This window comes from Chiroxiphia lanceolata, chromosome 4 (assembly GCF_009829145.1).
Source record: "Chiroxiphia lanceolata isolate bChiLan1 chromosome 4, bChiLan1.pri, whole genome shotgun sequence".
Classification (NCBI taxonomy): Eukaryota; Metazoa; Chordata; class Aves; order Passeriformes; family Pipridae; genus Chiroxiphia; species Chiroxiphia lanceolata.
This window is the reverse complement of record NC_045640.1, coordinates 63,711,716-63,734,500: the sequence shown is the minus strand read 5'-3', so window position 1 is coordinate 63,734,500 and position 22,785 is coordinate 63,711,716. Positions and strand designations below refer to the sequence as shown.

Below are 22,785 nucleotides of genomic sequence, written 5' to 3'. Positions count from 1 at the left end.
TTCCCATTTGAATATTGAACTTGAATGGTTATGCCAAGAATCGCAGAACAAGCATCAGTTTCCCATATGAAGGAACATGATCATGTTCACTCTGAAATTCTTATAAATGGCTGGCATGGAAACAGGAATTGTCTTGGAGGAAAAAAAAAATTAAAAATCCCTTGACTACTTCCCCATCACCAAAGTTGGGCATTTAATTTTATTGATGGGGAATTTCTTGTTAGCCCTTTGAATTCAGGCTAAATTGAAATGGGGCAGTCATTGGTGAGAAGCACTGGGCTGCTCCATATAAGAATGGCTAAAGGAATTTAAGTTCCTTCATGGATATTTCTAATGAAAGCTGCAAGGAACCACCAGAATCATCACTCTGGGATTTTTCCAAGTGCCTTTCTTCTCGTTCTATCCTCTCCACTCCCCTGCCTCCTCCATTACAACCCAGTTTTCTCTTGAGATCAGTGTGACAGATCAAAGGCTGAGATGGGGCCTGTGCCTGATTTTCCTTTCCCCCTCCAAGCTCTCTGCTAGATCTCTCCGTGGATAACTCCTGCAGCTGCTAGCTTCAAAACTAGACTTTCAACTTAACAGAAAGACATACTGTGGCATATCAGGATTAATTATATGAATTCTTCCTAAACTAGAATGTATTTCAATAACGCTAATCTGACAGGACAGTGCATCAGTAACAGTGCTCATTTATGGCATTCACTTTTTTTTAATGTTCTTGTTGTGACTTATGTGTAATCAGAACAGGAGAGAACAAGTACACATTTTGCATTCCTTCCCCATATTTTTCCAGCCCTCGTTCAGCAGAGTACTCAGGTGTGTGTGTGTATATCTCAATCCATGTGCCTGTCCTGCTATAATATCTGCTGAATTGGAGCTTTCAGTGGTGTTCACAACTGGGAAAATTTTGTAAAAATTCTGATTTGGATTCCCCATGTTCTACAAATTGAAATGTACAAGCTGGAAAGTGTGTTTAGCGTGTGTTTTGGGTTTGTTTATATTTACACATAGTGATCACTCCTCTTCCTGCGATGCCTTAAATCTCCACCTTCTGCAATTTGAACTTGCTTTCTGATTTTCTTTGTTGCTTCCCGTTCTTTCCTTTATTGTTCTGTTCTTACGTTCCTCTGCAACCTTTATGATTTTTTTCCTTAACTATTTAGAGCAACATCTTTTGCTCCAGAGTCGGTTCATCCCTTGAAGAATTCCTACAGCTCTGGATGTTCTGACAGCCGTAGCTTGTGGCCACCGCAGCTGTCATGAGAATTTTTGCCATGCTGTAGTTGGATTTCACAGATACATTCATTCCTGGAGCTTGTGGGGTTTTTTGTTTTCAATCAACCCTCAACTATGCAGCTTTGCTTTAACTGCTCTCCAAATGACATTATTATTCTTTTTTTGACTATGGATGTATTTAAGTGCTTGTGGTAGTAACTGAAGCACATCTGATTTGCTCGTTCCAAGAGAACCTTCAGCAGAAATCTTCTGAAACTCTTTCCAATATGTAAGAAAGGTGCTTCCTGCAGACCCAAAAAGTGTGTTAGCTGGGTTTCAAAGTTATTCAGTGAACACATTGCCTCTAGGTTTGCCTTCCAGGAGGTGCCTGTGTCACCATGTCATCCATAGATTTAGACATAAAACATTTAATTAGAGTAGGAGCTTTCAGAAAGGTTTCCACCCAGGTGGCCACTCTGAAGGTTAATCTGTTGCCCAGGATGGTTTGAAACTTGCTGCCACAACAATTGCAGTTTCCAACCTGATTGGCAGTGCCAGGACCTAAAGTGTGGTTTCTAATAGGGTGGGATTCCTATTTATCCTCACAGGGATATTTTTCATGTTGCCCATCTACTGGATAACCCCCTAGCTCAGCTGACCAAAGGGAAGCGCTGTGTTGCTCTGCAAAGACTTATTTTCTGTATTATTTAGGGAGCTCCTCCCACTAATATGACTAGCTAGATTATCTGTAAGGCTCTACTTGTTCTGAAACCACTATTGATTAAATGCTGAGATGAAATTTTTTTTTAGAAGCTGTCATTGGAACATGCTTAGGCTGCACTTGCTGTCAGCTTAACAGTCATGTTTCTGTGTCTTCCTCTAAATTCCTCTCCCAGCTGGGCTCTTTCATATCTTAGCATTAAAATAGTTTCTTCCTAATTAGACAGATCTCTGTCATGATAATCATCTTGAGAACGTATGCTGTATTTTCATACCGCGTATCTTTTCACAGATCAGGCCTGTGCTTTATAATTTTTCAAAATCATAACTCACTGAATAGATCCTTTGCCAAGCAATCATCTCCAGTAACTAGTAATTAGTGTCCTGTCAGCTGATATCGGTAGGCATTAGTGTTCAACTGCTGGCATCAGCAAGTTCATCTTACATCATTTAGAATTCTGATATATTTGATACTTTTCAAATTCCAGTTGTGAAGATAATTTTTTAAAGCTGATGTGCAGACGGGGGGGGGAAAAAGTATACAGCAAATATACACATTTGTGCATGCAAAGTAAATTACTACAGAAGAGGTGAGTGTTTTTAAGTTCATGGTCATAAATGTAAGTGCACACCTTGATCACGAGTGAGACTGTGCTTCTGACTACAGAACAGACTTGTTTGGTCAAGGTTGTGAAGAACATCTGCTTTAATGACAATAATTAGTAGTTAAAATGAAACTGAGATCTCTCTGTTTCTCACACTGCCCAGGCTATAATCTGAGGGATTTTTTCCTGTTTTTATTTATTCAGAATCAGAGGCAGAAGTGTTGTCCTTCACAAAAATTGAATTAAATAGTTCACTAAATAGCTCATTTTACTTTCAGCTTTCAGAAGCTGGTAATTGTTTATGTAAGTGTCCTTAAAATAAATGATGCAAAAATTAACTGTGAAATCTTATCTCTATTATGCTGGTTTACAAATGCCACTCAGTACTTGGCTTTAAAAAAAAAAAAATCTCCTGTCAGAAAAAAAAAAATCAGTTAGCTCTTAGGTGCTGGATGACAACTGTAAAAAAACAGAGCACAACTGCCCTTTTTTATGAAATGCTGATTCTATTGATTTTTTTAGATATAGGAGGGAGTGCTTTATCTTATAAAAAGTTGTACTGTAGAATAATGCAGGAATCACCACAGTGCTGCTAAAATGAGTGGGGAAATAGATAAATATTTGCTGAGCTTTGTTTAAACCTCAGCCAATGAAAAAATATCTTTTAATAAGAATCAAATGTTTTTTGAATGTATTCAGATGGAGGGGTTTGGACAAGGTTTTCTTTCTTTCTTTTCTTTCTTTCTTTCTTTCTTTCTTTCTTTCTCCCTTTTTTTTCTTTCTCTTTTTCTTTTATTTTTTTCTTTTCCTCTTCCTTTTCCTTTCCTTCTTTCTTTCTTGGGGTTTTATTTCCACAAAAGTGGTGACTGATCTGTTTGCAAAACTTCTAACATTAAGCACCAGTTACTCCAAAACTTTTTTACTCAAAACATCACCCCTGGGCTTTGCAGCCTGGCAGAATGAGGTATGTAGCTGAGAGATGAAATATTCCTAAATACTGAATAGGCTGGAATTAAATTCTATAGCAATAAAGCATACACTTAAAAATTGCCACGCTGACAGCTGCCAAAGTGACATACTGAAAGTTAAGGTGTGACTCCTCATAGGTTGAAAAATGGTATTTATCATAGTCATGGGAAAAGAAGACAACTTCAAAGGCACCGAAAAACAGTCTGTAAGAAAACCACTGCTTTTGCATGTATTTCTGACCCTATGAGTATAAGAAATGTTTCTTTTTTGGGATTGGAGTGCTATGCGGGTCTGCCCATCCTTTGGAGCCAGGCTGCAGCACACAAGCTGGCGGGCTGCAGGGGGCACTGCGGAGGAATCTAAAAAGTACTTGTTCGAACTTAAACCTAGTTCACAACCGGCTCCATCTCTGGCCTGATGACACTTTCCGTTTCAATTAAAAATCAATCAATCAATAATAATAATAATTAAAAAAAAACCTGAACAAAAACCCAAGCCGCCCACCTCCCTCCTTTCTCCCCCTCTTACATTCAGTCTTAACTATTCAATTCAGTAGTTACTGGAGATCTTACAACACATCCCCCGGCTCCAAATTAACAGAGACACGGATCTCTCTAATTGGCGCAGGATTTGCGGTTTCCCCGCGCTCTTACGCTGCTTCTAAGCAGAGCTCTCATTTTTCCTCGGTGGTTGGTTTTTTTTTTTGTTTTGGTTTTTTTTTTGGGGGGGGATAAAGTTGTTATCCGTGATCATGAAGAGCGTAAGTAGCTTCACTGCGGTTCTCAAACTGATACTACAGAAAAGTTTTTTTCTGAGAGGGAAGACATGTTTGTAAGTTCAAATGTAAGGAAGGCACTAATTGCTAATTTTATTTGTCCATTATTGTGGTTCATCTCAATATAGTCAGGAATTGTGGCAATAGGCATGAAATCAAATCCAAATTTCATACTGCTGAGCACTCAAAGAAGACAAAGACAGCTCTTTACCGCTGTGAGTAGCTTAGAAATAGTATCCTATGCTAATCTGCAATGGCAGAAATGAAGATGGTTTAAATCAGATCTCATGACTAATGCATGAGTTCCCAATTTTCTTTATTTCCAGCTGCATGTTAGAGAACAAGGGTGTCTCTCTGAGCTAATTCTGTTCTATATAGGTGTATTAAAAAAAATAAAATAAAAAATGGAAGTGCATTTCTCACAGAAAATAACAATCAATGACAGCTGTGCGTGCAATAGCTTTGTCTGCAAAACGCTTTTAAAAACTAGGTTTCCCGGGATGTTATTCTTGATCCATTAATCACCCGCCGCTCTATATGGAGGCAGCTCGAAAAAAAAAAAAAACCAACCAAAAAAACCAAAAAAAACCCCCACACAACCACGTTCGTGCCCCAACGTGTCATGTTTCTTCTGTTGTCTAAAATAGAAAGTTCAGCCCCGTGCCGGGGAGGCGCAGGGCTCCGCGCTCCGCTCCCCATTCATTATGCAACAGTTGACACAGGAGGGGAAACGCGGCACACGCCGCTCCGGGCGCGGGGGTTCAGCCCAGCCCAGCCCAGCCCAGCCCGCCGGGTCCCCCCGCGCTGCTCCCGCCGCCCCCCGCCCGGGGCTCGGCACGGGCGCCGCCGCTGCCGCCGCCGGGCGCCGTGTGCCGGCCGGGGCTGGGGCCGGGGCTGGGGTCGGGGTAGCGGCCGCCCCCGCGGTGCGGGGAGGCCGCGGGGTGCCCCGGGGCCGGCAGGTGCTGTGAGCCCCGCTCCGGCCCCGCCGCCGCCGCCGCCGGGCGTGAGCGCTGCGGGCGAAGAAGCGCCATGTCCGCTCCTGCTGGGCGACGTCCGTGCCGGGTTTTGCACCTTGTCCCCGGGTCTGCCTCACGGCCCGGAGGAGCCGCCGCCGCCGCCGCTGCGGTGTTTACTGAGCGCTCCTGCCCTGGTATCACTCCGCTTGCATGGAGGAGGAGGAGGTGGAGGAGGAGAGCATTTGATCATTGTGATGGTGGCAGGAGGAGCAGCAGCCAGCACGGCAGAGCAAAGCGCTAGGCTGTATCAGCTCGGCGTTTGGCAGAGACTTCAGAGCTCTACTTTTTTTTTTTTTTCTTCTTCTTTTTTTTTTTTTTTCCTCTCTCCAGCTCGGCCCGGATTGTTCATGTGCTTACTTCCCCCAGCCCGAGGATTTGCTATTTAGGTTCCTGTTGAAATGCAACTCAGCAGCCAAAGTACTTTGCGAACACGGTGCGGCATAAACACCAAAACTTTTTTCTAGAAGGAAAATACAATAAGCAAGCGGCTGTGCCTGTCTTTTGATGCCGGGGAGTGCGAGTGAGTGTGCCGTGTGTGCCCAGCGTGTGCCTGTGCTTGGATGTGTGTGTGCGAACGTGCGTGTGAACGGGTGTGCATGTGTATGTGTGTGCATGTGGAGGGGCGCGTGTGTTTCTCCTTATACATGGGGAGAGAAGGCTTTTGGCAAAATCTCCGGAAATCTCACGGAATCTGTTTTGAAATAATGGATTATAAAAAAGAAAGAGGAGGAAAGGAACTGGTCTGATATCTCCTGGAGTTTGCTAACCCGAATTGCTGCTGCTTAGTTTGTTGTGCTTTTTGTGTGTGTGTGTGTGTTGGTTGGTTGTGTTGCTGGTGATAACCTTTTAGCACCTTCTCTCTTTATTTCCCTCCCCCCTTCCCTCTCTCTTTTTAATGTTTTGGAGCTTCTCGAGAGGGATTGGCTGGGGGGAAAGAGAAACATTTGCTTGGGATCGCTGTTTCCCTGATACATGATGGTGCCCCCTTCCCCCCCCTCCCCGGTTCTCTAAAAAGTATCCCATCAGGACCCCAGAGGAGACTGTGTGTGTGTGAAGTGTAGGATAAAAAGTTCTTCCAAAATAGTGTGCACGGGGAAGAGGATGGGGGATTTTGCAGCCCCCGCTGCCGCCGCGAATGGCAGCAGTATCTGCATCAACAATAACCTGAACAGCAGCCTCGGCGGGGCCGGCATCGGGGTTAACAGCACTCCCCACGGCCCTCCTGCCGCCGCTCCCGGTAACAATAACGCTAATAGCAGCGGCATTCCCAAGCACAGCACGGTGGTGGAGCGGCTGAGGCAGCGCATCGAGGGCTGCCGGCGGCACCATGTCAACTGCGAGAGCAGGTACCAGCAAGCCCAGGCGGAGCAGCTGGAGCTGGAGCGCAGGGACACGGTGAGCCTCTACCAGCGGACCCTGGAGCAGAGGGCCAAGAAAACGGGCACCGGCGGCGGCAGCAAGCAGCAGCACCAGAGCAAACAGCAGCAAGATGCCGAGTCCGCCACGGCGGAGCAGAGGAACCACACGCTGATCATGGTAAGGGGATGCGGGCCGGGGGGGCGGAGGGGTGGCTGTCCGCTCCGCGTCGCTCGCCGAGATGAGCTGCAGATCGCCCCCGTGGCTTTTCAGAGGGGGACGGGGCTCGGCTCAACTTTGGCGGTGACAGGGTCGCTGGTGGGACGGGGGGCTTCCGGAGCGCTTCGCAACTTCGCACGGGCTGGGGCGGGGGGAGCGGACAAACTTTTTCCCCCGTCTCTTTCTGAACGGTGGAGCTACCCTGGGTTTAAGGGGGAAGGAGCAGTGCCGGGCGTGCGCCGCGGGCTGCCCAGAGCCGGGGGAGGGTCTTGTGGATGTGTGCGTGCGTGTTTCGCCACAGCTTTTCCGCGCGTGGGGCTGGTCGCCTTTTAAATCCCGCCGCGGAGGAAGGCGGAAGGTTGGCTCCGCGGGCTGGGCTGGCGGCAGAAGGAAAAGTTGGGCAGGTTTCTCGCCTGGGCTGCCCCGGCGTGCAGCAACCCGGCTCCCCACGCGAGCTGAATCGCTTCCCAAAGTTTCCTTGGGTTTTAAGGAGCTTAGCGAGCAGCGGAGGCGGGGGCGTGGGGGGGGGGGGAAAGGGGGCGGGGGCTGAGCCGGTAGGAGCGTAGCGGCAAGTAGGAAGCGGAGTTTCCCACTCCCAGGCTGCACTGATGATGAATAATAAGAGGAGGTGCGGGGGGAGCCGGGCCCCGCGCTCCGGCAGAGCCTTATTTATAGCAGGTCGCGGCCGCCAGTCGTTCTGGTGCGGGGGGGCGTGGGGGCTGGTGGTGTTCGTCCCGGCCGGCGGGGGCAGGCGGGCGGCTGTGCCTTGCGGGGGACACGCGTGTGTGTCCTGACGTGTCCCCGCGCCGGGGCGGGGGTGCCCTGCGCTCGGGGGCGGGCACGGGGCAGCTGGGTCCCCGCCGTCTGCCGGGCGCACAATGGGTGGCAGAGAGCGGCGGGGAGGAAAGGAGGGAGGGAGGGAGGGAGGAGGAAGGGAGGTGCGATGGCAGCGTGTGGTTTACAAGCCTCGCACGTCCCTCCCTCTCGCCTTCCCCCGCTGCGCGGGGAGGCGCGGCCGTGCGGGAGGGTCCGGCGGGGCGGCAGCTGCCGCCGGCCTCCGCCGGGGGGGTCTCAGGGACAAAGCGGCGGGGAGGCGGCCGGCTCGGTGGCGGCCCTTCCTCTCGTGTCCCCCCCTCCCCCCCCGCCCCGTATGCGAGAGGAGGGAGCCGAGTGTTTCTCCGGGGCCGCGCCGAGCCCGCCCAGCCCCGGCCGCAGCGCCGGGCAGCTCCTCCCCTGCGGGACGCCCGGCGGGCAGCTCCCTTCCCGCTGCCCCGCACCGTCCTGCTGGGCGCTCTGCCTGCCCCCAGCCCGGCTTCCTTACGGAGGGGGGGGATACGGGAGGTGGGGATCGCTTCGCCAGTGGCAAACAAAAGCTCATCGCCGAGCGCTGCCCCCGCCTCCCCTCCCGGCCTCCTCGGGAGCGCAGCCCCCGCCGCCCGGCTCATCTCCCGGCGAGGCGGGGAGCGGGACGGGGAGGGAGCGGGAACGGGGCGCGGGGGGGAGCGCGGGCAGGGGCCGCACAAAGCGGCGGGGGTGGCGGAATGTGTGTGTGTGTGTGTGTTGTGTGTGCGCTTCGCAAACAGGAAGCAGAACAACCTCACTGACATCTTGTTGCTTTCCTGATGTTAGCCAGCGAGGCACAACCATGTTTCTCTTCCTCCTGGCGCCTTTCCACAGGACCGAGGGTTTTAAATACATCCCGAACGCGGTGCTGCCGCACCACGGTTCTTCGCCTTGGCGTGCACTTACTCCCGGGGCCGTAACCGAGTCGCTCACCAAACCCCACGAACAGGGACTGTCTTTTCGTCAGCCAAACTGTCCTCAAATGCCTTTTCACATCCCATCTCATTTCCACAAGATACAGGAAAGAGGCTGGAGGCTCAGGAGACATTCTCAGAATGACTTCTCTCCAGGGCAGCGTTGTGGTGCGCTGTGTCCCAATCCAGCTCCAGAGCAGCTTCTGGGCCCTAGCTAGTGGTGCGTCGTCCTTTCCCCTTCTTTAAAAACCCCTGGAGCATTAGAGTCAGGATTTTTAGTCAGGCAGCTCGTTTGCTGGCCTTCCCTTGAAGATGTGGGACAAACACAAAGCCAAGCTACAACGTGAAAGTTGTGGAAACAAAGTAACAAAAGGAGGAAATGCGGTTTCGGCTCTCACTGTTGCTAGATTGTCTAAGATTGGGACACTTGAAGAGCTAAGAGTAGCCTTATTAAAGCGTAGTTTACCATGAAATTCATGGTAACTGAATTCCTGTGCTGTGATCTTCATGTTATTTAAATGTACTCGATGTGCACTATGCTATTAATCTTAAAAAGATACATTCTGCTGCCTCATTAAACAAAAAGATCCATTTCCATAATTTTTTTAAGAAGGTACACAGATGTTGCCAAAAAATTAGAAACATCATCTGCTTCGTTGCACTTGTAAAGGGTTAATGATGGTTTTTTACTAATGTCTAAGAGCATTAGGGAACATCCATGGGTGCAAGAAAGTAATACTTTAAACCTGAGAAATTGCTCCTCTTAAAGCAGTTGAAAAGTAGTTTCTTTGAAGCATTTATGCTTTTTTTATAGTAAAATCAAAAGAAAGCCCCCAAACTTATTAATTTCATAACAATCATAACAGCGTGGTGAGTTTCACTGTTTCTGTGCATCATAATTTTTATTTAGACAAGCAGTTCAACTTTATTTAACTTTTTTTTTCCTCCCCCGCATGAGAAAACAGTAAACTATACTTCAGGGTTTTTTCCCTGTCTTTATTCTCTGGTAAATTCCAGTTGAGAGGTTTACAGTGATAACTGTAAACTGGAACAGTCATATGCATCTGCTACTGCTTTACTCTTCACGCAAAATCATTATTAAATTCTTCCCTCAGATTATTAAACTACACGGTTTGGAAACGAAGCTGTCAGGATTAAATGACAACAAGTGCAATGAGGACAGCAAGGAATACTTTTCCTAATTCTTTTTTTTTTTTTTAATCAAGGAAAATCAAAAGAAAGTTGTATGTATGTGTGTGTGTTCTTCCCTCTCCAAACTGAGAGATGCTGAGAAGGGAGGGGAGATGTGTGCTGGATCCAGGCAGCCAGTCACCCAGCAAACCCTCCCAGAAGCTGGAGCTGACACATGTGCTGAGTGCCCTTCAGCAATCTGGGTAAAAAAAAAACATCTTTAGAAGATGATTTTTTAAAGGCATGCACTCTGATTTTCTTCATTGGATGGAGTACAAGCAGTCCAGTTTGTACAATGCTTCTTGTTGCCACCCCCTCAGTTTGCACCCTCACTCCCTGAGTTCATGAAAGAGATTATGCAGTTTCCACTGTTTAGGACTCTGTCAACTAACAGGCAGTTGTCAATGGGAGTCTTTTTTCAACACGGGGTGTAGGAGCATAGGCTTGGCTGTATTTCATGAATTGCTGTTCTACCCTGAATTTGTGTCTTGTTATAGACCAAGTTTTGACTTGCTGAATTTTTATATATATCTGGATTTCTAACTATTTCAACCTTTTCTACTTGAGGAGAACAGTGGGTTGCAGAACTAGTTTGCTCCCATACATTGACTGGGGCATGCACAAGAATTAAAATTGTTTGTAAGTGTCTGCAAGGACTTTTCCCTCCATCCCAGTTCAACCTGGCACAAACCAAAGTTGTTTTCTGTGCTTTTCAGTTGAATTATTAAAATGCTGTAGCAGCCTCATTTTCAAAGGAAGAATTGGGAAAAATTGCAGTCCATCCAAAACTCTGCTGCTCATCTTCAGACTGGTTCCAGGAAATATCAACACATCATTTCAGTTCTTTGGTTCTTTGTGAGCTAATCTGTTTTCTTGTTTCCTCCTTTCAGTGCAAGAGTCTTCTGATTCTGTATCCGTGCTATTGTGTGGAGTTCAGAGATTCTGTGTGTATACACATACATTATATTTAGAATAAATAATAAATAATGTATATTTAGTATATAGTAGCCAAATGTATAATAAACATTGCAAGTTATATCACCTCTGTTTCTTATCCCCGTGACTGTTGTTTTTACTGTGCATTTTTTGTCCAATGAAACACTGCACGTATAATTACCACATTGACCTTCTAATGCAGATTTGTTTGCTCCTGAGCTTTCTTATGAAGTATAAAGGGGCTGGAGCTGCTTCTTCCTGTTTTAAGGCCCTTAAAGGTTTTATTTAGCATCATGATAGGTTTGATAGCTACTGTCACAGTGACCATTTCTAAACCTAAAACCAGTCCTCAGGAAATTGAGTTTTAAACACCGTAAGTGTAAAATGTTATTTAGAGCAGAGAAATTAGTGACAGAAGTCAAATGACCTATTAGATCATCTTTTCTGCTCCCAGCTACTATGCCAGTTCAGAATTAGTTTAAAGTTACAGAAAACATGGCTGGAAAATACAGTATTTTCCAGTAGTGCTCTTTACTCATTCTAGGCTAATGCTCTGCCTCCTGGAAGTTAATGATCACATTGCCCTTCTACCTGAGGGAAGGGAGATGGGCAGGCCACTCCTTTCAGCTTTCTCTGTGCAAGGGCAGAATGACATATCCAGAATTATAGAAATCTGGTTATACGTCTGCCTCCTTGGCAAATATTCCACCACAGAAAAGTAGTTCCTCCCTCCCCCTCAGTCTCTCCTTTTTGCCCTTTTTGTTGAAAAAGGTGTCCAGAGTGAAAAGTGTACCATTTTCATTTGTCTTAGTGATTCATGGGTAATGTCTGTAATGAAATCGAGTGCTGAAGAATGCTGTCAGGCTTGTGAGTACTTTTTTTAAAGTTTACACCTGCTGTATTGAATGTGTACTTATGTGTATGTTCATAAACCTGTGCACATTTATTGTGTTCTTTCTCGTGTAATATTGCTATTTAACTTACTTTATGGGTGCTTAGGAGTTCATCAGTTACACTATAGTGTATATAGTTTATTTCTCTGGCACTGCAAAAATGAAAAATAAAGATGATTTTTTAGATGTTTTGTTTTCCACAAGAGGTTGAATACTGTAGCCCTTACTCACGCCTGATGACTAAGTAGGATTAAGCATCTCTTTAGTTAATAAGCTATGTCTGATCTTGCTCACACTGAGGTAAAGTCAGTAGTAAATGCAAAACTGGGATGATACCAGAATTAAATCCCAGGCCAGCAATGCTCCTTCTCTTTCATAAGCATCATAGAAGGAGTCATTGTGTAACCCTTTTTATTTTCCTCTTCCTATAAGGGTGGATCTCTATGTCTTTCTTACTCCACAGCCTCTCCCATTTTTCTTCTCCTTTTCATACCAACTCACGCTTGATGCTCCTGTGTGATTACTGTCCTTTAGGACAAGGAGTTTTTGTGCTGACCTCCTTTTGCAGCTAGTCAGCACAATAGGTTTCAGTTTAGCAAACTGAAAGGAATGAAGAGCCTTCACTTCAAGCACTGCTAGCCTCTGATGACCTTTATATGCTCTCATAGAAAGTGTGTCCCTTTAAAAGATAGTGGGTTGTGTTATTATGAGCTGTAGCTGGAGCAGGACAAGTTGTGTTTTGACATAGGGTAGCCAGTCATAGTGAAATGTAAGGTTCACATTGACCAAATATCATCTACGTGCTTCACTGCAGTGAAGTTCTAGGCAGTGTCAAGTTCAGGAAGAACAACTTTTGCTGGAATACATCCAAAAATCATTCTGATAATGCAGAGCCAAAAATATTAATATGTGATTGTGTTAGGGCAATTAGTTGCATTTGGATTAACCTCAATTTACAGTAACTTGACCTAAAGCTTAAGGCTTCACAAGTGGCTCCAGCTGGTGTAAACCTGAGCTGCACCACTGAGGAAGTCTTGTTTTTCATGTTCCTGTCAGGGGTCAGGTTTTCTGCCTGCCTTTGCTAAGGGTGGCCCTTGCTCAGGTACCCCCACTGTCAGCTGGTCCTCCAAGCAGGTAGGAAGGGCAGACACTCTACTTCCTTTTCTTCTGGGTTAGTTTTTGGCTGGATCAGGTCCATCATTTGTTTGACTGTCCCTCCCGTGGGCAGCACAGTCTTACAACATCTTAATCCTCTTGTGAAACTTCACCTTTACCCAGGATAAACATCTGGGACCTATTAGTTCAAACATGCTCACCTGGTAGCCTACACTGAACCTCAGCTAAGTTACACCTGGTGTGCATGATTCTGTTGCTGAGCACAGACACTGAAACAGGGAAGGCTGTGTGTAGCAAAGGATACAGAGTTCATTTTTACTTAAACACTTGCGTGTATATGACATTTGGTTGCATATGTATAATTCATGTGAGATGAACTTGGATTAGCAGAGGTTTAAGGACAGGTCTGACAGCTAGTAACTGCTGACTGGAATCCTTCAAGTGTGTTGTTTTGTGAATTGAAATGTGAGGTACAATAAATGACTGAAGTTATGGACCTGTAGTCAGTTTTCCAGCCTGGGACCTTGCAGGCTGTTCAGATAAGCAACATACTTGTACATTCAGTGAGAATTTGGGACCCTTAAGAGTTTGGAACATTTATTTTCCTAGTTTGTCTGAGCTGGTGAATCACAAAATCATATAACTTTGATTACTCTTTTGCTTCCCCCTCACACACTTTAGTTTCACAATGTTTGCAGCTCAAAAGTCACCACCAAAGGCTCCTGTTTGCTTTTTGAATACTTGAAACCCAGTTTCATAGGGATTAAGAGAAAATGTCTTTTTAAACTTGCAGTAGCTAATAAGATTGCAGCTGCTGAAATTCTGTGCTTACAGGAAGGGGTTGAACTGCCTTCTTTCAAGACTTCCCTCTTTCATATTGATTTTGTTTGCCACCACATACCGTTAAAATTGGCGAGGAGATAAGAACACTTTAGTCTTTAGTTGACCTGAGAGAAGAGAGAAGTGTGTCCACCCATAGGAACTTTGCATTTTATATATGTTTGTGAAGCTGCTGAAGCTGGTGCTGCAGTGCTGTTGGTAGCAGAGAGGATCTTTTGCTGTTTGCTTGCTGTCAGTTCTGCACAACCACAGCATACACAAAATAGGAAGGAGGCTTGAATTTATGACTTTCAGAATAGCTAAGCTAATAAACAGAAAGATCACAAGCTCAAGGATTTTTTTTTCTTCCTTTTCTTGCTTTTTATCACTTTCTGTGGAGTTTTTATATAGGGCTCTATAGTGGTCTATAGGTTCTCAGCTCTCATCAACTGAAGCCTTGGTGGAGTTGTGTTTTCACTGATGGAAGGTGGTGCTGCTGGGCTGTGCCTCTTCCCCTCCCCCCTTCTTCACACTTCAGTCTCCTCCCCACATTAATTTCTCTATGTGCCATACAGGAGCATTTCAGGTTTAATAAAACAATTCAACTTCACTTTCCTCTGGTCTTCAGATTCAGAGGAACAGCTGTTCCATGCTGTAGTGAAGGTGTAGTTTTTCTGCGTCATCTTCGTGATGCTTGTGAAAATTTCAGGCCAATTCAGAAAGTCCTTGGATATTGTGCACCTGGGAAGAGAGCAGAGAATTGGTCCTTAACCTTGCTCTGACCCTGGGCAGTGTCACAACAAGAAGCCAATATGCCTATGTATGTGTGTTTGTATAAACCAGTACATGTACTTATACATTGTTTTTTAAGCTGCTCTCCAAGACAAGGTGAAAGAATTCATGATCAGTTTTGATGGTGAAAGGGGATGTAGTAGTCCAATAAGTTTGGGAACCACTGATATGCACCCATTTTCTATATTTTCCTCCTCTTTCTCTTTCCTTTAGCTCATGTCTAATCTTCCATGATGTTTTGGCACTTCTGCATTGTGTTTAATCTACAGGAGGAAGAGAGGTGTCTATGGCAAACGAGATCCTAGAAGAGTTCTGGAAAGTATGGGAGTTTTTTAATAATTTAAGATAATTCCTTAAACTGAGGAGAATAGACCAGTGCTTTACCAAAAGAGAAACCCTTGCACTTCCTACCACTTCTGTTTGTGCCGAATATTTTGTTTTAGACTCTAGTATTTGCAAAAATGACTTTAAATACGGTTGCCTTAGCTGGCACCAGCTGCCTTTAGACTGCTAAAGAGATGGTTACGTTTCAGCTGTGATCTTTGCTGCTGTTCCTTTTTGTCTCTGAAGCTGGTGGCTGTTGTTCTGACTTCCCTGGATTGCATTCTGGTGTGTAACTGAGGCAGCATAGGGAAAACTGCTACTGACATTAAATAACAGATTTTTAATGATGCTTTTGGTAAGCAGCTTTGCTATTCGTTAGACATGTTTTTAGTTGTCGTCGAAGCAGGTAATGGAGCTTTGAAGGCTTTAGTGGACTCATGCAGAAGACTGTAAGCTTCTGGAACTGCATGGTGGCCACATCGTTTGAGCTCCAAACTGGCTGAGGCATTCTGTCATGGCTGGATATGAAGTACTGGTTCAAAATAATCTGTAGATCCTTCTATTACTGCACATCTCTGGGCTGAGCTTGCAGTCTTTGCATTCTAGTAAAAGCAGAGATACCATGCTGAGGTTGCAGTGCTATCTTTTTTTTTTTCTTCTTCTAATTTGTGCTAGGTAGTTTGCAGACTGAAAGATTTAAAGGCTGGATTGCTGCAGTTTTGAAAATTCACCTGAGAGAATTTGGCTTTACATTTTTTTTCACCCCATGGGACTTGGCTGGGGCTTATTTTTTCTAACCCATTTTATTATACATTCTACATCATGAAAAATAATTAAACACCCCCTCCCCCCCTCCATTTATTTTCTCTCCTCCAATTAATTTACAACAAAACAAACCAGAAAGCTTTATGGTCACACTAAGGTTTACTGCCCTTCTCAGTAACATTTTGTTGTGGAAAATGCCAGCAGTGAGAAGGGATAATGGAGAATTGTGCATGTAGAATAAAAAAACCTAAAAATTGATTTTGACTAGTGGCATTGAAAATTTCACCTCTTCTTCCCCTATCACTGTAGTAAAGTGTGTGGCAGTCTAGTTACAGCCAGAGAGGGGTTCTGAGAAGTTGGCATACACTATATTTCTTTATAGTTGCTATAGATATTTGAATACAAGAAACACAGTAATTTGTGGTTTTAATTTTCGGTCAGAATAGAAAGCATCTTGAAAAAGTGATACCTCAGGAATGGCAATTTTGTCTCTTATTCTCTTTTTACTTATTTCATGCTGTTTAAAGCTATTGTTAAGAACACATTATGTTTACCTGTCTTTTAAGTTTATCCAAAATATCGTCATTTTCACAGCACACTGCATACAATACAAAAACTTTATTATGCAGGTTCTGAAAAACATTGCTGTCTCTGTAAAACCTACTAGTTAACTACTTTATGATCTCTTCACCTGTTACTGCCTTAGGGTTAATTAGATGTGGCAGCTGAGGCAAGTTAAGGGTTTGTTGCCATTAAATGGCGTGGTCTCCGTGCTGCAGTCCTAGACCTACACTTGTGCCTATGAATCTGTCTGTGGGACTAACATAGGAGGAAAATTAGCTGCCCAGGAGGAAAACAGTGTTTAGTTCTTGGTGTGGTACTAGGGAAGAGGGACTAAAGGAAAGGAGAGGTAGAAGGTCCCATGTAGTTTGCTTTAAACTGCAGTAGCTCTTATAATCAAAATGATCAATGATTCAGAATATCTCCTGAAATTTTGCAGGTGCTGTCCTTTACAACTCTGCAAAGGCAGCAGTTTTACTCGCAAGATTTATGCATGTCGATACAGCTACCCATTTCCATGGACAAACCAGTTCTGGATATCAGGAAAAGTTTCTTTGTGATCAGGTATTGGATCATGCTGCCCAGGGAAGTGTTGGAATCGCCATCCCTTGAGGTATTTAACAGACATGGAGATGTGGTGGTACTTAAGGACATGGTTTAGTGGTGGATTTGGCAGTTCTGGGTCAACATTTGGACTTGATGACCCTAAGGGTCTTTTCTAGCTAAATGATTCTACGTCAGCAAAGTTGTGAAGGAAGCTCTGCCCTCCCCTATGCCCTTGTCCACTTATGGTTCTCTGCTCAGCTGCCAGTTGAAAGCCTGGTAGTTGTGGTGCATTGCTGTAGTGAATTTGGGAATACTTAGCCAGTTTATGGAACACCAGATAGAGCATTATTGCAAGTGTCTTCAGGAATAGTGATACAGTTACTCTTAAGGGTGAGGTGCTGATCCAAAGTGTGAAGAATGCTGCAGAGAATATCTTTTCACCCCAGTATGGTCCAAAGAAGACATCATACTGGCCACAGTGTGGACTTGAATCAGGTAAATGACCACTGTCCTTCCTGGGGGGGGGGGGGGGGGGGAAGGGGAAGCAATATTTCTTTTGTTTGCTAATTTCCTTCTGAAAAGTGATAAACTTTTTTATGTCTCTTGTGATAAAAGAAGGAAGAATGTGGTTTTGCTTGATCTTTACAGTATGGTAATTACATTTCTTTTTTTCAGGCTACTCAATGGGTTTATGTTCATTTTAATTCCAGGTAGAACAGTAAATCAGGTTAAATAATTAGGAAAGGCCCATCTAAATAGTCATCACCATTCATGGAGTGTGATGCCTTGACTTGCATATGGGACTTGAGGTAACACTGAAATGAGGGGCTGTGTCCAAGACAGACACTCGCATGTAGTTTTATTTTCCTTCTCTCTGAATCCATGTCTGGGCAATATAATGATAGTTGTTATTCAAATAATCCAGGGGGAAACAAATCATATATGGAGCAGCTTCTGCCAACTTTGCTTTGTAAAATGAGAATTAGTAAAGATGATGTAAGTTATTAAATTGTACTTGGAATGCTGATTAGCATAGGTGATTTAATTATTTTTAAAATATGTTAGTGATGGGGAGGGTCAGTGGGATTTTTTTGTTTGTTTGGGATTTTTTTGTTGTTGTTTTAGATTTTTCCTTTTGGGGGGAATTTTTTATGTGTGTTTTTTCTCCTTTCTCAGATGTTTTATTTCAGAATTATCTCACTTGTTAGAATCCAACCTGTTAGCACAACAAGTAGGTAACAGTATTAGCAATATTGGTATTTCTAATGCAGTGAGTTCCATATGTCAAGTTTCACTAGTGGAGAAGACATTGTTTCTGGTTTAAAAATTATTTACTTCCCAAATCTGTGACTTATCTCTTGCAGGTGTGATTGCATGGTGAACATCTCTTCTAAAGTCACATAAAGAGTTTATCAGAACAGATCTGGACTGGTTAGCTTGTCCATAAATGTAACGGCAGGAGCAAATTGTACTGGTTGTCTCAAATAACAGTAGAATTAGTAACAAATTCTAAACTAAGTATTTTACCTCATACTTTTCCCCCACTTTTACAATATGACTTTTTTTTTTTTTTTTTTTTGGTAAGGTAAGAGGAGCTTTTCTGAGCTCTTCATCTATTAACTCAGACATTTGTAAATACAGGAATATAACTGATAACCGAGGCCAGTAAGTGAAAAACAATGATTGAGTCCTGTACATAGGGCTCTGTAAGGAATGTAGCATAAACAGACTCATAAAATACTTTGCATAATTCAGAGATGCTTTTTGTTTACAAATATATTGTTCTTATATGTTTTAAGATTCAATATTTAAGCTGGGGATCAGATGTCTCTCCTGCTGTGAAGGGAGGAAGCTAAATGCCTACAGTTGTATAAAACATCTATCAATGTGATAGCAAACATAATATTTCTTTTTACTAGACAAGATCCATATTAATTTTATAATACATATTGATAGATTTTTTTGCAATAATTCACTCTGGGTAGGATATTTTTCTTGCCTTTTTCCCTTGGTTTGATTGGTTGGGGGGTTGTGGGGGGAGTTGCTTTTTGGTATTCTTGGAGGTGTTTTGGTTGGCTGGTTTTGTGGTTTGGAAGGAGAAACAAGACGGTGCTGCATCAGAAAGGCAGAGACCTGAGGAGGCAGATGGAAGGACAGGCAGAAAGTGTGGGTCAGGAGATGGATGGAACCCAGACTGGGGTAGACAGAGTAGAGCAAAGCAGGCATCAGCTGTAGTGGAAGGGCAGAAATACATAAGAGGGTGTTGTGGATTTGTTGAATCAGGCTGGAGAGTAGAACCTTGCCTCTGGCTGTGTACTTGGGCTTTACAAAGCGCTGTCCACAGCTAGTCAGTGAGAGCATAGGTGCCTCTAATGAACTCAGCTTTTGCTACCTTGGGCAGCCAGAGCTTGGTGCTGGGATGTTTAACAGAGCCATACTCATGGTTAGCTGCAAATATCAGGCAAATGAGTTGGTTTAGAGTTTTGGTTTCCAGACCTTATGTCCATCAAAGTATTATAGTGTGTTATGCCAAGGGATTTTCTGCACTATTGTTAAGCTAGGTGGTGACCTTTGTTTGTATATTTTGTTCAGATTTGAGGAATTCTGAACACTTGCTAGTGCCACAGATAATGAATATATATGGCAATCATTCAGCAAATGTGAGCCCCTGGACAGCAGACTTGCTTTTCTTATTTACCTGTTTCATATTCCTTGCAAGTCACCAACAGACTGCAGCAGTTCATGTGAAAACCATTGCCCAGGTGACCCTCTTACATGTTAGTAATGGACACATGTGTGTATTGTAAGTCCTTTATGTGTAAATCCTATTTACACGTTTCTGAAGTTGGTTAAGTAAGTGGCATGGATTTTTTTCTCCCGATGGATTAGTTTTGTTTTGCTAAAACAAGATACATTTCAATACTTTTTTCCCCCCTCTATGTATGAATTCATTGCTAATACAAATCTGTTCACAAAAAGCAATTGCTGTGGCAGGTAGAAGGCAATGCACATTTCTCAAACCAGTGAAACAAGTAAAAAGCATTTTAGGTGGTTTAGGCACAGTGGTTTAGTGGCTGGCTGCGTTCCTGTTTTCTGATGGATAGAGAAATGCTGAGGAGTGCACTGCGGGTCCTGTGTTACTAAACAGCTCTGAGAGATTTCCTTTCCCTTGGGTGGTAGTGTCTCATATTTTTGGAAGGGAGGGAATAAGCTTCTGCCCTTGAGATCAAACTGCACCACCAAACAGCCGGGGTTTTTGGAAGATTTACACATTGGGTAGTGCAATAAACCATAGTTGTGTCCTCTTGTTGGCCAAGCAATCCTATCTGTGACTTAGTGTGTGAAGTTGGCACTTTAGATTGTTGGGGTGATTTGCATCTTCTGGAACACGTGAGCTTGAATATTAATGCAGAGTTTTATCAGACCTACTTGGGCCACTACTGTCTCAGGCAAAAAAAAAATTTAGTTTTTCTATAAGAATGTCTTAAGAACTCTTCAGAGTGCCTTGTAATAGGATTGGTATGATCCAAAAGTGTGCCTTTTGCAGACTTAAATTGATTGTGAAGTTGACAGAACTTTTATCTGCAATATTTCTTGTTTCAGTCATAACACTGAGATGACAGCATTCCTCAATTAGTTATCACTCATAATACTGAATTTTCAGTAAGGATCTTTATGTCACAGAGTTGCCCTCTTATTTGAGGGACTTGGCAGAAGGACATATGTCATATTTTCAGCACAATGTCCTGTCCAAGAAGTATTTGTACTCAGTTTAGGTAATTGGACTTGCCTTCATCACAAGAAGTTTGGCCTTGAGGTGAAGACAAAGACTAATACAGACAATTAGTGTGGTGAGAGCACAGGAAAATCCAACCAGTTTCACACCTAGTATGTAGACTGCCTCATGAAAGAGACCCTTTCTCCTAGGATTATAGAACTGAATGGAAGATCTAGTGTATTTTAGTAATATTAAGTAATAGTGTGCTTATTTCCCTCTCTTGTTATTCACAGCTGTGTTTTTGTGTTGCTTCTGTTCCTTTTGTTGTTCTGTAAATATCAATATACATCAATCTCTTATTCTTTGTTATGCTGTGAAGAGATTGTTTGTATAATGAGGTATTAAAGGCTCATTTAACTTCACTGCGTTCATCTTTGAGACACAGAAGAAAAAAAAACAAAGTGAAAGATATCTGTGGAGACAGAAGTTGAACCTTATTGGTGATATTTAGAGCAAATTTGGGGGTATATCTTAGAAAGTTACTGCTGACAGGCAGAACCTAATACTTGCATAAAGAACTATACTAATTCTTGTAATTAACTGAGTTTTGGCAAACTGTATGGGTAAAAGAAGAAACTTCAGAAATCCCCAACTCATTGCTTATATTCGAGCCATTTATATAGATGATTTTATTCATTACTTTTTTTCTGTCATATGTCAACAACGCTTCCTGGCCCTGTTTTTTTTCAGTATTCCCTATATATAGGTTTTATTTCTAAACTCTAGAATTTAGAAATCCAGAGATGTCATTTCTCACAGTTAAGAAAAACAATTTGTGTATGGGAAATTTTTGGAAATTTTTGCATCTCTGCTAGAAACAGCCCCACCCCACCCCCCATCCCTGAAAGCCAAGGATCTAGAAATTATAAGCTATTGAAAACTAACACAGACATTAAAAGCCCCATGTCAAATGCAAGATATTTTTACAAGTTTAAGAGATTCTGGTTTCGAATGATGGTTAATGTGTGTTGGCTGGGCTCTGACTGAAAGGAAAAAGATAAAGGGGTTTATGAGTGCAAGACAGAAGTTTTCTTTTTGTTGTTGTTGTTCTTTTTGTTTGTTCGTTTGTTTTTGCAGTGGCAGGGGCCTGTGTCAGTCCTTCAAGGGGAAGAGACACAAATCTTCATAATTCTTGGTGTTTATGACTGTTATTTACCTGAATGGTGTACTTGCCGTAAAAGCACATAAATACTGTATTTCTAATTCCTCAGAGTAAACCTGTACTACATTTCATATACGTGTGTGTATGTTTAAGTGCAGTCACTGTATGATTGGTTTTGTTCAGCATAGATGATGTCCACTGATGGTTCAGTTTTTATTAAGAAAACATACTTTCACAAGTTCTCTATAATAACAAATATGTCACGTTGCTCTGAGGATATAATTTGTTGTAGCAAGGATGTTGCATTAGTTTTCTAAGTATCAGGGAAGATCCATACAGCTACCCTTTGCAGTTCAGTAGCCTCATGCTGAAATTGCTCATAAGACAGTATAATTCTTATAGAGAGAACCTTGCAATGAGTAATGGATTTATTTATGGTGAATGTGTGTTTTGACAACTGGGACCATACTTTTAATTTCCGTTTGTAAGGTGGAAGTTTGAAGAATTGGAGGGCTCTGACACTTCAAGAAAATTATGTGATTGGAAAAAGTCTTCATTTCCTCCAAAATCATTTTTCTGCAAAGGCCTTTCATCCTGGCACTGCTAAGTTAGTTTAATTCCTCCAAGGGAAGTGTGTGTGGGTAAAAACCCACAACAAAACTCTCTCTGTTTCTGCAGCAGGGTTTTACTGTCTGCTTCAATTCTGTTCCCACTGTTACTGGCATGTGGATTTATCTCAGTAATGGCTCAGTGACATACTGGAGAAGAAGTTTCAGAACTGGGTCATATTTAAAATTTTGTTTAGTGTTGGCTTTATTCTTTCTGGGTGAAACTTCTGTGAGGTGTAGACCATAGCTTTTGTGAAAATTGGATTGTAATCTAGATATCTCATTGAGCAGAATGTGTGGGAATGGAGAAGTGGCAATATTTTTCCCAGCAGTGGTATATGAAGCTATTTTCATTCGGTGTGATGTCAGAAGAAATATATTCTGACCCACACAGTAATGAAGGCTGCAGGTTTTCTTGTGGACAACCACAAAAATATGCATCTTGAATTTTAGTAGCAAATAGCCACTGACTTTGAAGGGCTAATTCCACACAGCCCAGAGACCCTGATGGGCAAAAGTAGCAGGTGTTTTCGTTTCAGTGCCTGTTCTCAAGGTGATGCTGGCTCTGTATTTTTGGAATAGTAACACCTGTCTTTGTTAGTCCAACAAATGAGGAAGCACTGGGAAAAGGGCATTCCTCTACCTCTTCATGCCAGAGCAGCACAAGGTAAAAAGGAATAAAGCCATGCTGCTGGCTCGTTCCCTGTTGTCCGGTTGAA

At 43.3% G+C, this 22,785-nt stretch overlaps 1 protein-coding gene across 1 annotated transcript in view; it reads left to right on the top strand.

Moving 5' to 3' along the window:
- Nucleotides 1-5,413: 5,413 nt before the first annotated feature.
- MAML3 (mastermind like transcriptional coactivator 3) overlaps nucleotides 5,414-22,785 on the top strand; it is a 253,915-nt gene continuing 236,543 nt past the window's right edge. Inside the window, exon 1 of the mRNA XM_032685898.1 lies at nucleotides 5,414-6,839. Within this exon, the coding sequence (XP_032541789.1) occupies nucleotides 6,405-6,839 (435 nt within the window). The 5' untranslated portion in view covers nucleotides 5,414-6,404. The remainder of the gene's footprint in view (nucleotides 6,840-22,785) is intronic.